The 15,885-nt window shown below is 44.6% G+C and overlaps 1 protein-coding gene across 1 annotated transcript; it reads left to right on the top strand.

Annotated features, from left to right (window-relative positions):
- The first annotated feature begins 672 nt into the window (after positions 1-672).
- On the top strand, positions 673-1,635 carry LOC137527380 (olfactory receptor 6F1-like). Its single transcript, XM_068247893.1, has one exon. It carries the CDS (start codon positions 673-675, stop codon positions 1,633-1,635), a length of 963 nt encoding a protein of 320 aa, XP_068103994.1.
- The last annotated feature ends 14,250 nt before the right edge of the window (positions 1,636-15,885 follow it).

A 15,885-nucleotide genomic window follows, 5' to 3' on the forward strand; every position in this document is an offset into this window, starting at 1 on the left:
TATCTATTGTATATTTGTCTATGTATTACATTTGCTTGCCTTTTGATTCTGCTATTTCTTGACTATTCTGTCCTATCCTTGCGTGGTAGCCATTGTTGTGGTTGCTATTGGCTACCTCACTCTTGTCTTTGTGAATGCTTGCTGTCACTGAGATTAGCAAGCATTCATTCTGTCAGCCTCTGTCCTCCTAGTCATGTCCTTGCAGGTAGCCATTGTTGTGGTTGCTATTGGCTACCTCCTTCCAGTCTGTCTTGTATCTGTCTGAATGTTTGCTATCGCAAGAGCAGTGCAACATCGCACTGCACTGCCATTGCGTCTTATCAGAAGCCCAGAGCTGCAGTTGCTCTGGGCAGCCTGTGTAGCCTCTTCCATAATTCAGCTCTCAGCTTTGTTGTGCTGGCTGGTCAGAAAGTAGGACCCCCCAGCGTTACAGGTATTTCCGCAGAAATTTGTTTTCCGAGTTACGATCGGAAATGCCGATTTCAAATCGGAAATTTCCTTGGAATCTGAATGAACATCCCCAACCATCACTTCATTATGCTGGTTCCATTGCCATATTTAGAAAGGATACAGTTATACTTATGTACTAGTATTACATTACAAGAGTTGGCTATGCCTTGTTCTTTTCAGCCTTTCTACTCTCTTATAGTAATTCATTATCAAGTGACAAATATGAATGAGACGGTCCTAACAGAATTTTTCCTAGTTGGATTCTCTGATTTGGAACATTCAAGATTTGGTCTTTTCATTGTTATAACTATTTTATATGCCGGTATAATAACAGCCAATGTCTTTATTATTATCATTGTTAAAACCAAAAGACGTCTTCACAAGGCTATGTACTTCTTCATTGGTGGACTCTCATTCCTCGAAATTTGGTATCCTTCAGTCACCATCCCCAGACTTCTGTGGTCTCTTAAAACTAGAGGAGAAGCAATATCTCTGTATGGCTGCTTCACACAATTTTATTTTCATTTTTCTCTTGGAGCAACAGAAATTTTCCTCCTTACTGTGATGGCTTATGATCGGTATGTGGCTATATGTAATCCTCTTTACTATGTAGTTATTATCAGTCCTAAGACGTGTGCTTTTCTCATAATCGGGTCTTGGGTTTGTGGCTTCCTCTCGCCGCTTGTCCCTTGTCTACAGATTTCCAATCTCTCATTTTGTAGGGAAAACCAAATTGATCATTACTATTGTGACTTGGCTCCACTGCTCAAATTATCTTGTTCCGACACATCAAGCATTGAAAAGCTGTTTTTTTGTCTTAGCTTGTTCATAATCTTAGGCTGTTTTTTCTTAATCATTATCTCCTACATTTGTATAATACGAACAATTCTGATGTTTCCGACTGCAGCTGGGCGCCGCAAGAGCTTTTCTACATTTGCTTCTCATCTTATTGTTGTTACGCTTTTTTATGGCCCAATCATATTTATGTTTGTGAGACCCAGCACTGGTGGTCTCATGCACCTCAATAAAATGGTTTCTATAATTCCTTCAGTAGTGACTCCTCTTCTAAATCCTATTATCTACACCCTGAGGAATCAAGAGGTGAAGGATGCTGTGAAGCTCAATCATTCATTTTCTAGGTGGAAGATGGCAGACAGTATCTATATTAAAGCATACGTGAAGTGACAGGAGGCATGATGAGATAAACATAGGATCAAACAGTACTAGTCCTGACTCCTGCTGCCAAGAAATTGTTTGGCAGAAAATAAGTATAGCAGCACTTCCTGTATTTTGATGACAATGGGAGTAGTTATTGTTGGCTACAGAGTATTAACAGTTAACCACCTAAAGTGTATCCGAGATAAACGTTTACTCATTGCATAATTGTGTTCCTTTCATATAGTTCATAGGGCATTCCTCAAGCCAAATACTTTTTTTTGTTTTAATACCCCAATTCCCTATAAACTAAACAAGCCTTGCCCACAGCTCCTCCAGCGCATAGCCACTCTGAGACCCATGTAGCAAGGGCTTATGGGAGCTCAGTCTGGGCAGGAGGTGGAGGAGGTGTTACTAGCCAGAAATTTCAAAGGGAGAAGGAGAGGGGAGTGAAGTTTTCACAGGTTGAGGGCTGGAGATGCAGAGCAGCTTGCCTGTGTGTAATGATCACAAGCAGAACATGGCTTCTCTCGTATCACAGGAAGAAATTATCATATGCATTGCTGTGTAAACTATCTAAACTTTAGATAAGATATAAAAACAAGTTACTTGTTATAGTTAGTTTTTCATCTCAGATCCGCTTTAACCACTACAAGTTGTGTTCCCCTTATGGACCAGAGAAAATTTAAAATTTCTACGCCCATTTACTTGCAAATAACTTTATCACTACTTATCACAGCTAATGTTTTTTTTTTTTCAGCACAAATTATACTTTTCATAGGCAATATTTTTGGTAACTTTTTTTCCTATGCCTTTTAAAGGAAAAAGAATGAAAAATTAAGAAAATACACAATTTCTTAATTTTCAGTCTATAGTTTTAAAATAAACAATGCTACTGTAGATAAAACCCACACTTTTTATTTACCTATTTGTCCTGGCTATCACAACATTGAAATTATGTTCCTAGTACAATGTTTGTTGCCAAATTTCGTGTGAATTAAAGGTGGATTTTTTAATTTTGTTTTTTTGGTTTTCTTACTGTACTCTATAAATAATTACAAGCCCTAATTTGGAAAAATACCGATAACAATAATATACCCTCATGGGCTGGCATACATATATAAAAAAAAAACTAAGTCCCTAATGTAACAATTTATGCATTCTCTTTTAAATTCTGTAATTTTTTTTACAAGTTTTTAATGTTGGTACCTGTGGGGGTTGGGAGGCAGAAGGGGTTAATGAGCTGTTTATTTATGGGCATAGTTTTTTTGTGATGCACTATTAACTTATGCAACTTACTCACAGCATTCAAAGTTAAAAGTCTTACAATTACTGATCACTGCTGTTGGTTACAGCAGTGATCATTCATGAATCTGGCACTTTGATTGGCTTTGGGACCACATGTTTCCATTTACCAATCTGATTTCTAACGACCTGGCGTGCATAGCAAGGTGAATATGAGTTTCTACACCCCTGGGACTTTAGATGAAGTCTCAGAGGTTGTAGATAAACTGCTGCTCATGCGGATAAGAGACCCTGCTAAGTAGGGCGGTATAGTCCTGTGTCCAACAGGCAGGTGGTAGAGGAGGCAGAATTCATTTTCCCCTAATTAACCTTTTTCTATGGCAACACAATGTGGTTAACATGATGATTTTATGAAGATGCCAAGACAGAAGTGGGTTAGAAATGTGTATAAGCAATTGTCAAGAAGCTCGGGGAGTCTCCAGTGGCCAGGCTACTTCTTTTTTTCAAATCTATCATTTTTTTCCCCTGTTTGTTGGAAATTGCTGCTTAAAGAGACACTGAAGTCTCGTAAAAAACATATTTTTATTTAAAAATTGTGTTTAACAAGATTGTCCAAACTAAACCGCTGCATCCCCGTGGCTGTAATCTATCTAAATCCCCCCAAACTCCCCAGGGGGCAATCCGGGTAGCGCTTCTGTGAGAGGCAGAGCTGGACACCATCTACTCCACCAGTTTGCTGGATTCGGTCCCGGCAATATGAAATGAAGGGAGGGGTTCCTCTAATAAATGTAAAATATTTTATATGTGGCTGGATAGTGTAACACAGGAGACCTGGGTTCGAATCTCGGCTCTGCCTGTTCAGTAAGCCAGCACCTATTCAGTAGGAGATCTTGGGCAAATCTCCCTAACACTGCTACTGCCAATAGAGCGCGTCCTAGTGGCTGCAGCTCTGGGGCTTTGAGTCTTCCAGGAGAAAAGCGTGATATAAATGTCCTGTGTTTATTTGTTTATATTTGTTATCATGCAGCTGAAAAAAGGCTGCTATTTATTATTATAATTTAGAAAATAGATTTTATTTCCGAAACCTTGTATTTTTAATTTGGGTCTACTTTAAGTTGTACTGTAATTCAACTTTGAAAAAGCCAGTGCACTTTTGAGTGTTTAATCATCTTATAGTTATCATAAATGTATCAAATATAATAAAAATAATTGTGTAATACATTTTAGAGATTGTTTTCTAGTTGTAAGATGTTTATTATTATTATTTAATAGTTATATAGTCCCAACATCTTTCGCAGCGCTGTATAGGGCATATTGTCTTGTCGCTTAACTGTCCCTCAGGGGCTCACAATCTAATCCCTACCATAGTCATATGTCTATGTGTGTATCTATCGTGCATATATCGTATTATAGGGCCAATTTAGGGGAAGCCAATTAAGTTATCTGTATGTTCTTGGGATGTGGGAGGAAACCGGAGTGCCCAGAGGAAACCCACGCAGACATGGGGCGAACATAAAAACTCCTTGCAGATGTTGCCCTGGCTGGGATTTGAACCAGCAAGCCAGTGCTGCAAGGCAAGAGCACTAACCTCTACCCCACCGTGCTGTTATCTGTTCTGTTTGTATTTATAATCAGATTGTTTCTGAATTCTTAATTCAAACTAAAGATATATGCCAAACACCTGTACATGACATGCTTAAAGGGGAACTGAAGGAGAGAGGTATATGGAGGCTGTCATGTTTATTTCCTTTTAAGCAATACCAGTTGCCTAGCAGCCCTGCTGATCCTAGGCCTCTAATACTATTAGCCATAGACCCTGAACAAGCATGCAGCAGATCAGGTGTTTTAGTGGCTCAGACTTTAAAGTCAGATCTGACAAGACTAGCTGCATGCGTGTTTATGGTTTTATTCAGATACTACTGCAGATAAAAAGACCAGTAGGGCTGCCAGGCAACTGGTATTGCTTAAAAGGAAATAAACATGACAGCCTCCATATACCTCTCTCTTCAGTTCCCCTTTAACCACTTCAGCCAGTGTTTTTTTCACCTTATTATTTTTTATATTATTTTTCACTTTCACTTCCCATTCATTCGCCAATAACTTTACCACTACTTATCACAACAAAATGACCCATATCTTGTTTTTTCTGCCACCATTTAGGCTTTCTTTGGTTGGTACATTTTACTAAGAATTATTTTATCTTAAATGCATTTTAAAGGGAAAATTAAGAAAAAAATTTAAAAAATGCATACTTGCTACCGTAATTAAATCATGCTACCATAATTAAATCCCATGTATTTGTTTGCCCATTTGCCCCGGTTATTACACCATTTAAATTTTGTCCCTATCACAATGTATGGTGCCAATATTTTATTTGGAAATAAAGGTGCATTTTTTCAGATTTGCGTCCATCACTATTTACAAGCCCATAATTTAATTAAAAAAAATAACATTAATATACCCTTGACATACATATTAAAAAAGTTCAGTCCCTAACGTAACTACTGTATTTATGTATTTTTATGTTTTGTTTATGCAAAAAAAAATGGTACTATGGGAGAGTGTGGGAGGGAATAAATTAATTTTACATTTAAATCGTGTGTGTATTTTTATTAAATAAAAATGTATTTAGATGTAATTTTACTATTTGGCCACAAGATGGCAATCAGGCTTACAGGAAGTGAAGGGAGGACATCAAACTTTTTTTTTCTTCATAAAGATTGCGTTGTCTCATAGAAGCCTTCAGTCTTTCTAACGGGGACTTAGATCATTGAATGGGAACTGCGTTCCTATTAATTGATCTCCGGACTAACGGGCGGAAGTGCCCGCGGGAGCTTGCAGCAGCGGGGAAGCAGCCTTTTGGACGTAGCAGCTACATTCAAATGGTCAAAATGGTTAAGATTCTTGGTAAACATTTTTTTCTCTAGGTAAGCTAGAAATACATTTGCAAAAGACATTAGTTCCTGTGTCTTTGCTCACGTACCCCTGAAAATCTAAACACATCCAGATCTGCTGGTTTACAGTGTGTTTACCTAGAGCTGGATCATCCACAGGGCAACTTAGGCAGCTGCCTAGGGCCTGGAGAAAGTCTAGCCAATCAGGCTACACTCCCTCCTGAAGCCCCCCCCCTTATATAAGGCAGCTGCGTCAGCCATTATCCTCACTCGGTCTGGCTGCAGTAATTAGATAAGGGAAAGGTTGCTGTAGAGACATAGGGAAAGCTTAGTTAGGCTCTTGTTAAGCTTGTTAGCTTGCTCCTTATTGATACTTATTGCTAAAAAGCACACCACTACAGCTCTTTTGAGATCTACTGTTGTTCTTGTGATCTGTTTTTTTTTTTTTTGTGGCCCACTGACACTTGCATATACAGCCCTGTCACAGTAAGTCGCAGCTGGCCCTTGCTAATTCCTATACTGTGCAAGGTCCAGCACATTTAGTGACTACCTTTTCACTGCACGTGTGTGACAGCTGCACATTTGTAATACCAGTCCGACCGTGCATACCTGTTCACGGTACCTGTGTGTGTGACATGCAGCTGCACATTGTATTTATACCAGTCACTGCATACCTGTTTAGTGCACCTGTGTGACAGCACGAAGTGTTATATTATATAGTAGTCACTGCATACCTGTTCACGGTACCTGTGTGTGTCATAGCTGCACATTGTATTGATACCAGTCACTGCATACCTGTTCAGTGCACCTGCGTGACAGCATGCAGTGTTATATTATATAGCAGTCACTGCATACCTGTTCACGGTACCTGTGTGTGTCACAGCTGCACATTGTATTGATAGCAGTCACTGCATACCTGTTCAGTGCACCTGTGTGACAGCACGCAGTGTTATATTATATAGCAGTCACTGCATACCTGTTCACGGTACCTGTGTGTGTGACAGCTGCACATTTGTAATACTAGTCACTGCATACCTGTTCACAGTACCTGTGTGTGTGACATCTGCCCATTTGTAATACTAGTCACTGCATACCTGTTCACGGTACCTGTGTGTGTGACAGCTGCTCCTTTGTAATACTAGTCACTGCATACCTGTTCACGGTACCTGTGTGTGTGTGACAGCTGCACATTTGTAATACCAGTCACTGCATACCTGTTCACGGTACCTGTGTGTGTGTGACAGCTGCACATTTGTAATACCAGTCACTGCATACCTGTTCACGGTACCTGTGTGTGTGACAGCTGCACATTGTATTGATAACAGTCACTGCATACCTGTTCAGTGCACCTGCGTGACAGCACACAGTGTTATATTATATAGCAGTCACTGCATACCTGTTCACAGTACCTGTGTGTGTGACAGCTGCACATTTGTAATACTAGTCACTGCATACCTGTTCATGGTACCGGTGTGTGTGACAGCTGCACATTTGTAATACTAGTCACTGCATACCTGTTCACTGCACCTGTGTGACTGCACATTGTATTAGTCAAGTCAGTGCATACCTTTCACTTCATCCCCCAATATGGGCAAAACAGAGGCAGGCCACCCGGCAGGTCTGTTCGAAGTTTCATGCGGCCCTGGACCAAAGTACAGTGTTCAGAAGGCATGTGCCATCAACCCCCAAGATTGTCAGGACGTAGTTGACTATTTAACACAGAACACCTCATCTTCCTCAGCTTCTGCACAGAACCGTGACACATCTTCCTCCTCCTGCTCTGATTCTGGCACCCCACTTAACACTCAGTCGGCCGCCACCACCAAAGTGCTATCATCCCAGGGCTCAGCGATGTGGAAATTTTTTTTGTGTCTGCCTCAGATGAGAGCAATGCCATCTGTATTCTCTGCCACCAAAAATTGAGCCATGGAAAGACCAAGACCCGTGTAGGGACAACTACCTTATGAAGGTACATGATGACGAAGCACAAACTGCAATGGGATGACCACCTGAGGAAAAGCAGCACACAAAAGCAAAGCCACACACCGCGGTGGAAGATACCAGGCCTCAATTATTTATCAAAAAAGGTGATACCCAAACTGTACCGTGATGTTGAAAGGCAAGTGGTGTCATCTCTGGCACACAGCATTGGGTCAAGGGTCCATCTGACCACGTGGTCTGCAAAGCACAGTCAGGCCTGCCCGTAGACTAAGTCAGTCCCCACACACAGCATTTCTACCTGCACGCCGTGTGACTGCCTGCCCCAAGACTAAGTCGGTCCCCAGTCCCCACACATCATCTCTGCCTGAAGGCCACTTGACTGCCTTTTCAGCCACCCAGAGCAGGGACAAGGTCCTCCAGCACCCAAGGCTGAGACACCAAAGTGCGCCCCCCATCCCTCCCACCCCAGCCATCACACACTGATTGCTATTAGACTAAGAGGTGCCACAGGGCCCACAACCTCCCCAACACCTTAATCTCTAGTTATCTGGCTTGCAGTCACTGCTATGTATCCCCTTTTCTTATTTCTTTCTGCTTCAAACACAATTAGGAATGACAGCTGAATTAATTGTGCGCCCCCTCCCACACTGCGCCCTAAGGCTGGAGCCTCTCCAGCCTATGCCTCGGCCCGGCCCTGCAGCCACCACCAACAGGGTCCAGGACTCCAAGTGGATTCCTGAATTTTTAAGGCCGCTGCTATAATAATTTTTCTGGTGCATGTACATGCCTGCCTAATTTTTCTGGCTGCACTGAGGCCGCAACAACAAAACAAAAGGCATGTACATGTGTCAATTCCCCTTTGTGATCGTTACCTTGCCGCGGTGAAGGGGCTTGCGTATCACAATGAAGCAATGACCACCGGCTATATGAAACTGTTGGGGGGCACACCCAAGATAATAAGGTCGTTGCTTCATTGTGAACAGACCAAATTCGATCAGCTGGACAGTCACTGTTGTTCTGTCATTGAGCTACCTCAGCCTGGCGACCATATGGGCTTGAAAACCGCCATGGCCTGCACTCTCGGCATGGTGCACACTAGTCCAGCACGGCCGTTACTACACAAACAGCTGTTTGCGGTGCGTTACACGGTGAGTTTGGTGTGTCAGTGTGAAGCAGTACACTAATTACACTATCTGATTGATGTATACACATGCAAGATGTTTTAAAGCACTTTATGCCTCCAATTTAGTATTGTAATGTGATTTCTGCCCTTAAATCGTCAAATCCAGATTTTTCCCCCGGGACTTTTGGCGTGTATCCCACTCCGCCATGCAAAACTTTAGGTGTTAGACCCCTTGAAACATCTTTTCCATCACTTTTGTGGCCAGCATAAATGTTTGTAGTTTTCAAAGTTTGCCTCCCCATTGAAGTCTATTGCGGTTCGCAAAGTTCGCGCAATCCCGAACTTTTGCGGACGTTCGCATTTGATGTTCGCGATTGTGGAGATATATTGGGGTGCTGATGCTGTTAAGGATAATACAGTAATATATTTTCATTTTCCCATTTTTATATCTGCTGTGGTATGTCAAAGGTGTAGAGATGCAGGCTAGATTCATTGACTGTTCCTGTATTTGTGTGGGTGGGTCACTAGACCTACATTTGCATCTAAAGAGGTCTTCAGTGAATACGACCAGTCACCTATCACACAGGACATCCTGCTGCAATGTGAAAGCCTTAATCAATTGTCACCTGTAACCTGGGGAGATTGGAAGTGAAGGAAGTCTTTTGTTTTGTGTGTGTGCTATAGTACCCTTTTCATGTATGTGGATCTCTGGAAATCCCATTTATGTCTGAGAACGGAGACAGGAAAACGCCTTAATCAAGTTTTCACCTGGAGTTGAAAGCCTAACTTCACAATCTTTGATGTATAGTAGACTTTTACCTGGGAAATCAAATTATGTCTGAGGATGTTATTAAATCTAGCTTCCCCCCGTCCACACAGGCTTACAGCCTCCAGGCGTATTTCATAGTATAAAACCGCAGCTAGGATAGCCACAACTTGTAGTTCTTGGAGGTAGCTCACACGGCTAGAACTAACCTGGTCCCTGACCAGAAGTGCGTACCGCCCGCAACAACACCAGATCGATACGCTGGTACGTTTATTTCCCGTTTATTTTGGTAAGCAAAATCGCTTTGTGTGTTATCTTTGTACATTTTATCTTGTAACTATTTTTACTTTGTTTTTTTGTAATCTTTTTGTATATATTCAGTTTTGCACTGTTCTATGTTTTTCTGGAATATTAAATTATTATTTAATAAGCTTGACTTCTGCCGTACTAAACTAACACTCATAGCCTAGAAGAGACTGAAGTGTAACCGTGTATAAGTTTCATGCCTAATTGTACGCTTGAGCAACACTACCGTATGAAATTGTAATTGCATTGTGTGTGGGGGCGTTTGTCATACGTTGGCCTAAGCGCGCAGCTGACCCAACGTACGAACAACGCCAGTGCGAGTAGCGACAGCAGAGTGGCTAACAGTATCGTTCGGAACGACTGTTAGTGGGTCTTTGCTTCACGACAGTGTAAGATTGCAACTGTGTGTGTGTGTGGGTGCGTGGCGTTCCCGTATTTGGCCTAAGCGCAAAGCTGACCCAAATACGAAAACGCGGAGTGCGCGCTGAGGACTCGACAGCAGAGTGGAAGTGTCTAGCGAACAGCTAGTGGTGGCAGTGAGAAGTGTTTGAGGGGTTCCAGCCTTGTTTGTAGCTTAAATAAGGCTGTTCCCCGCTTAATCTGGTCAGGCCCGCAGTCGGGAACCGTATACGCAGGCGTGCCGCGGGCCGGTTCCTGACATAATTGGCTGGCAGTGGTGGCATCGTTTAGTACATTAGTACGCAGTTTAGCTCGCTATTCTGAGTACTAAAGGCTGGAAGCTTGCTAGAAGCAACTAGCCTACAGAAGTCTACTCAGTGCAGAAACTATATACGTTTTTTTTTTTTTTGTTCAAAGATACACACTTGGTGTTTGCTTTCCCTCCCCCCCCCCTTTTTTTTTCTTTTTATTTTTTGCAACACGATGGCTCAGAAAGCATCCAGCTATGCAAGGCAAAATAAAGAGATGCTACTCCACCTGTGTGAGCACAAAGGCATCGAGACGGTGAGCGGCCAGACTAAGGAGCAGTTGGTTCGTGCCCTCGAGGAGCATGATGAGGCAGAGCAAGCCCGTGCTTCAACGTCAGCGGATGCAGCTCACGACATGCCAGAGGAGGAATCGCTCCCGCTACAGGATGCGAGTGGAGACGATGTCCTGGATGATCCACCGAACACGGAGATGACATCTCTGGAAGCTGATCTACAGCTACTGAACTCGGCTGATCCTGAACTGCGCCTAAAGCTGATCCTACTGCACCGACAAGCAGAGAAGGAACAAGCGGCACAGCGACTCCAGGCCGAGAGGGAACAAGCGGCACAGCGACACCAGGCCGAGAGGGAAAGTGCTGAACGGCAACACCAGCTGGAGCTGGCTAAACTTCAGCAGCAGAACCGGTCTGCTGGACCCGCAGAACGCGAAGGTGAGCGAGTCCACAGAATCCCCCTGGATAAGTTCCCCGCTATGGACAAGGACTCTGACATAGACACTTTCCTACAGGGGTTTGAAAGGACTTGTCGGCAGTATGGGGTGCCCCGTGAGCAGTGGGCAAGATACCTCACACCAGGGCTGAGAGGCAAGGCCCTGGAGGCGTTTGTGAGTCTCCCCCAGGAGGAAGAAACAGACTTTGAGGCAATTAAGAAAGCCATCATTGCACGATACCACCTCACGCCAGAGGTGTATCGCAAACGTTTCAGGACAGTGCAGCGAGGTCCTAATGACAGTTACCTGGATCATGCGTGCAACCTGCGCACTGCCTTCCAGCAGTGGGTAAAAGGACTGGCTGTTGAAACCTTGGATGCCCTGCAGGAGCTGATGATAAAAGACCAGTTCCTACACACCTGTCCTGTTGAGGTCCGGCTGTTTGTGCTGGATCGAGAACCAAAGACAGTGGATGAGGCTGCGGAAATGGCCGATGCCTACACCGCCCATAGAGCACCTGAGTCCCGGAGGACTACTACGCCCAGCTGGAGAGGAGAACAGATTGCTAAACCTGTTTCACCCAGCCCCCAGAGGAGGCAAGCACCGCTGTCTCCTGGATTCAAGCAACCTGACACTCGGAAATGCTTTGTATGTGACAGGGTGGGTCATATCAGCACGACTTGCCCAGAGAGGAAGAGGGAGGCCCCAAAATCCAGTGAGGCCTCAAACGCCAGTGAAGTCCCAACGGCTTTGTGTGCTACCAGGAATGCTACTGGCTATGCAGAGAATCTGCAGCTTGTCACGGTTGGGGGTACAGTTGCCACTGGGCTGAGAGACACTGGAGCAGAAGTGACTCTCATACATCCCCAGCTTGTGAACCCGGAGCAGTACATACCTGGGAAAATGATTGCTGTCAGAGGAATTGGGGGTGTCACCCCAGCCATACCCACCGCCTTGGTCCACCTGAATTGGGGGGCCGGCAGCGGACTGAAAGAAGTTGGGGTAACTGACAAAATCCCCACCAACGTTTTGCTGGGTACTGACCTGGGACGGTTAGTGGCCCGGTATGAGCCTACTCCAAACCCTGTGGAGCCTGCATCCCCAGCAGAAGTTTTGGACTCTTGCAAGGTACTGTTTGATAATGCTGTGCAAGTGGGGAGTGCTGGAGAGGCCCCAGGGGCTATGGACTGTGTGCTAGGAGCCAGCCCTAGTGAGTCTCCAGTGCCTAGGCCTGGAGTGGGACCTGTTGATCCGGAGAATGCAGAAACTGATGATGTCCTTTATGACGCATGGACTATCGAGGCGATCGATGCAAGAACTAGTGATGCTACTTGTGAAGTGCTGGGTAGCACTGGGTATAATGCAGCAGATAATGTTGATGTGGAATGTAATGTTCTAAATGTCAATATGTGTAAGATGGATAATGCTGATGTCATATGTGTTGTGCTACATAATGCTGTGTGTCAGGTGGACACTCCGTCGGCTGCAGGAGTAACCAGCCGGGCTCGCTGGGCTGCAGCAGATGGATTGCCCACTGAAGGGGCAGACGGCACCAGGCCAGATCTTTCCCCTTCAGATGTTTTTAAGACCAAATGTGATGTGATTCATGATGTGTATAATGTGGGCACTCCCTCAGCTGCAGTGGTAACCCGCAGTGCTAGCGGGTCTACAGCAGAGGGACTGTCCACCGAAGTGGCAAATGTTGCTGGGTCAGCCACATCCAATTCGGAACCTGGCCCGGAGGGCCCAGGAGCCTCTCCGTTTGCAGCCTTCCTGGAATGTGTGACAGGCAGCACTGAGCTCTCTGGGGTGGTTCGATTTGACAGCAGCCTGGAAGAGCTCAGGGGGCTAGCCAGCAGGTCACCAGCTGGGAGGGGCGGGCTGAGAGGGTCCTGGGAAGTTATTCCCTCTGAGCTGTCTGAAGTGGAGGAGACAGACCGGCAGATAATCGTTCCCCAAAGGGACCGAGAGATAGGTCCTGCCACTATAGAGAGAGTGCGTGTAGCGACTGTGGGGACCCTTCCCCAGATGCAGCACTGTCTTTATGGTCACGAATTCACGGTCGTCACTGACACGCATTCCCCTGGTTGGTTACGTCAGGTTGCCAAGGGCAACGACACATTGCAGCAACCTGACCTAGCTTTCCAGTCGTGTAGCTTGGAGCTAACTGACAGGTGGGGAACCCTCCTGAGGATGCTAAAGGGTTTCCCCACCCGGCCAGGCCGTCAATGTAGGCTTTGGCAGGATGATTCGTTAGAATCACCTGCCAGCGCTATCGGGAAGGGGAGCAATCATGGGAATGCTGATGGGCTGTCCCGTCAAGCAGAACCAACAGTGTAGGTGCTGGCAGGATGATCTGGGAAGATCGTCTGCCTTGCACCAAGTTAACGGCGGAGGTGTGGAGATATATTGGGGTGCTGATGCTGTTAAGGATAATACAGTAATATATTTTCATTTTCCCATTTTTATATCTGCTGTGGTATGTCAAAGGTGTAGAGATGCAGGCTAGATTCATTGACTGTTCCTGTATTTGTGTGGGTGGGTCACTAGACCTACATTTGCATCTAAAGAGGTCTTCAGTGAATACGACCAGTCACCTATCACACAGGACATCCTGCTGCAATGTGAAAGCCTTAATCAATTGTCACCTGTAACCTGGGGAGATTGGAAGTGAAGGAAGTCTTTTGTTTTGTGTGTGTGCTATAGTACCCTTTTCATGTATGTGGATCTCTGGAAATCCCATTTATGTCTGAGAACGGAGACAGGAAAACGCCTTAATCAAGTTTTCACCTGGAGTTGAAAGCCTAACTTCACAATCTTTGATGTATAGTAGACTTTTACCTGGGAAATCAAATTATGTCTGAGGATGTTATTAAATCTAGCTTCCCCCCGTCCACACAGGCTTACAGCCTCCAGGCGTATTTCATAGTATAAAACCGCAGCTAGGATAGCCACAACTTGTAGTTCTTGGAGGTAGCTCACACGGCTAGAACTAACCTGGTCCCTGACCAGAAGTGCGTACCGCCCGCAACAACACCAGATCGATACGCTGGTACGTTTATTTCCCGTTTATTTTGGTAAGCAAAATCGCTTTGTGTGTTATCTTTGTACATTTTATCTTGTAACTATTTTTACTTTGTTTTTTTGTAATCTTTTTGTATATATTCAGTTTTGCACTGTTCTATGTTTTTCTGGAATATTAAATTATTATTTAATAAGCTTGACTTCTGCCGTACTAAACTAACACTCATAGCCTAGAAGAGACTGAAGTGTAACCGTGTATAAGTTTCATGCCTAATTGTACGCTTGAGCAACACTACCGTATGAAATTGTAATTGCATTGTGTGTGGGGGCGTTTGTCATACGTTGGCCTAAGCGCGCAGCTGACCCAACGTACGAACAACGCCAGTGCGAGTAGCGACAGCAGAGTGGCTAACAGTATCGTTCGGAACGACTGTTAGTGGGTCTTTGCTTCACGACAGTGTAAGATTGCAACTGTGTGTGTGTGTGGGTGCGTGGCGTTCCCGTATTTGGCCTAAGCGCAAAGCTGACCCAAATACGAAAACGCGGAGTGCGCGCTGAGGACTCGACAGCAGAGTGGAAGTGTCTAGCGAACAGCTAGTGGTGGCAGTGAGAAGTGTTTGAGGGGTTCCAGCCTTGTTTGTAGCTTAAATAAGGCTGTTCCCCGCTTAATCTGGTCAGGCCCGCAGTCGGGAACCGTATACGCAGGCGTGCCGCGGGCCGGTTCCTGACAGCGATCCTAAAATCGGAGGTTCAAACCATCTCTATTGGTAAAGCATATGATCAATCCAGCTTAGTAATATTAAGTAAGTAAGAAGAATTAATAGTGGACAGTTGTTACATACACAGAAAAAGAAGGAACAAATAAAGCCCTTATCTCTCAATATACCGTAGATGGTTATTTTACAAAGCTGGAGGGATTGTGAGAAAGGTTCTGTAAAATGATAAGGTTTATGGGTATTTGTTTAAAGCTGGTTTCACACTTGTGGTGATGTGATTGTCCTGCAGCAGGGGAGCCTTGTGCAGGACGATCACACTGCACCATTGATCCATGCATATTACCCTGCGGCCAAGTGTGCCAACAGGGTAATATTGTAGCCCTGCCCCCCACTCAGTTTACACTTACCACGTCACCATGTCACCATAGAATTGTATTGCTGCATAATCTGTGCAGTTGGGACGGATCATGGGGCAACGTACTGCAGAGTTTTCAGCAGGATTGCTGCAATTTTTCGCTACTTCCGTCGCACCATATCATGGCGCTATAGTGTGTAAGTCTCCATAGACTTACATTGCCCTTGCAATAAACTGTGGTGGGGGAGAGGACCATGACACATAGTGATGCTGTTAGTGTGAAAGTAGCCTAAATCTTACCTATCTTCACTTACAAACAAGGTACAACAACAACAGCTAACATTGGCAAAGCGCTTTTCTCCCATAGGGCTCAAAATGCATAAACATGGCTCAGACCAGTATTTGGTTGATTGGTAAATTGTGGTACAGAATAAGAATTCTATAAGTCCACAAATGCCAGGCTGGTAGGGTAAGTTGTGGTAGGGAATTCCATAGCAGTATGACAGAAAAGTCTGGCTTCAAAGGTTTTGTGA

The sequence above is a fragment of the Hyperolius riggenbachi genome, chromosome 8 (genome assembly GCF_040937935.1).
Source record: "Hyperolius riggenbachi isolate aHypRig1 chromosome 8, aHypRig1.pri, whole genome shotgun sequence".
Lineage (NCBI taxonomy): Eukaryota > Metazoa > Chordata > Amphibia > Anura > Hyperoliidae > Hyperolius > Hyperolius riggenbachi.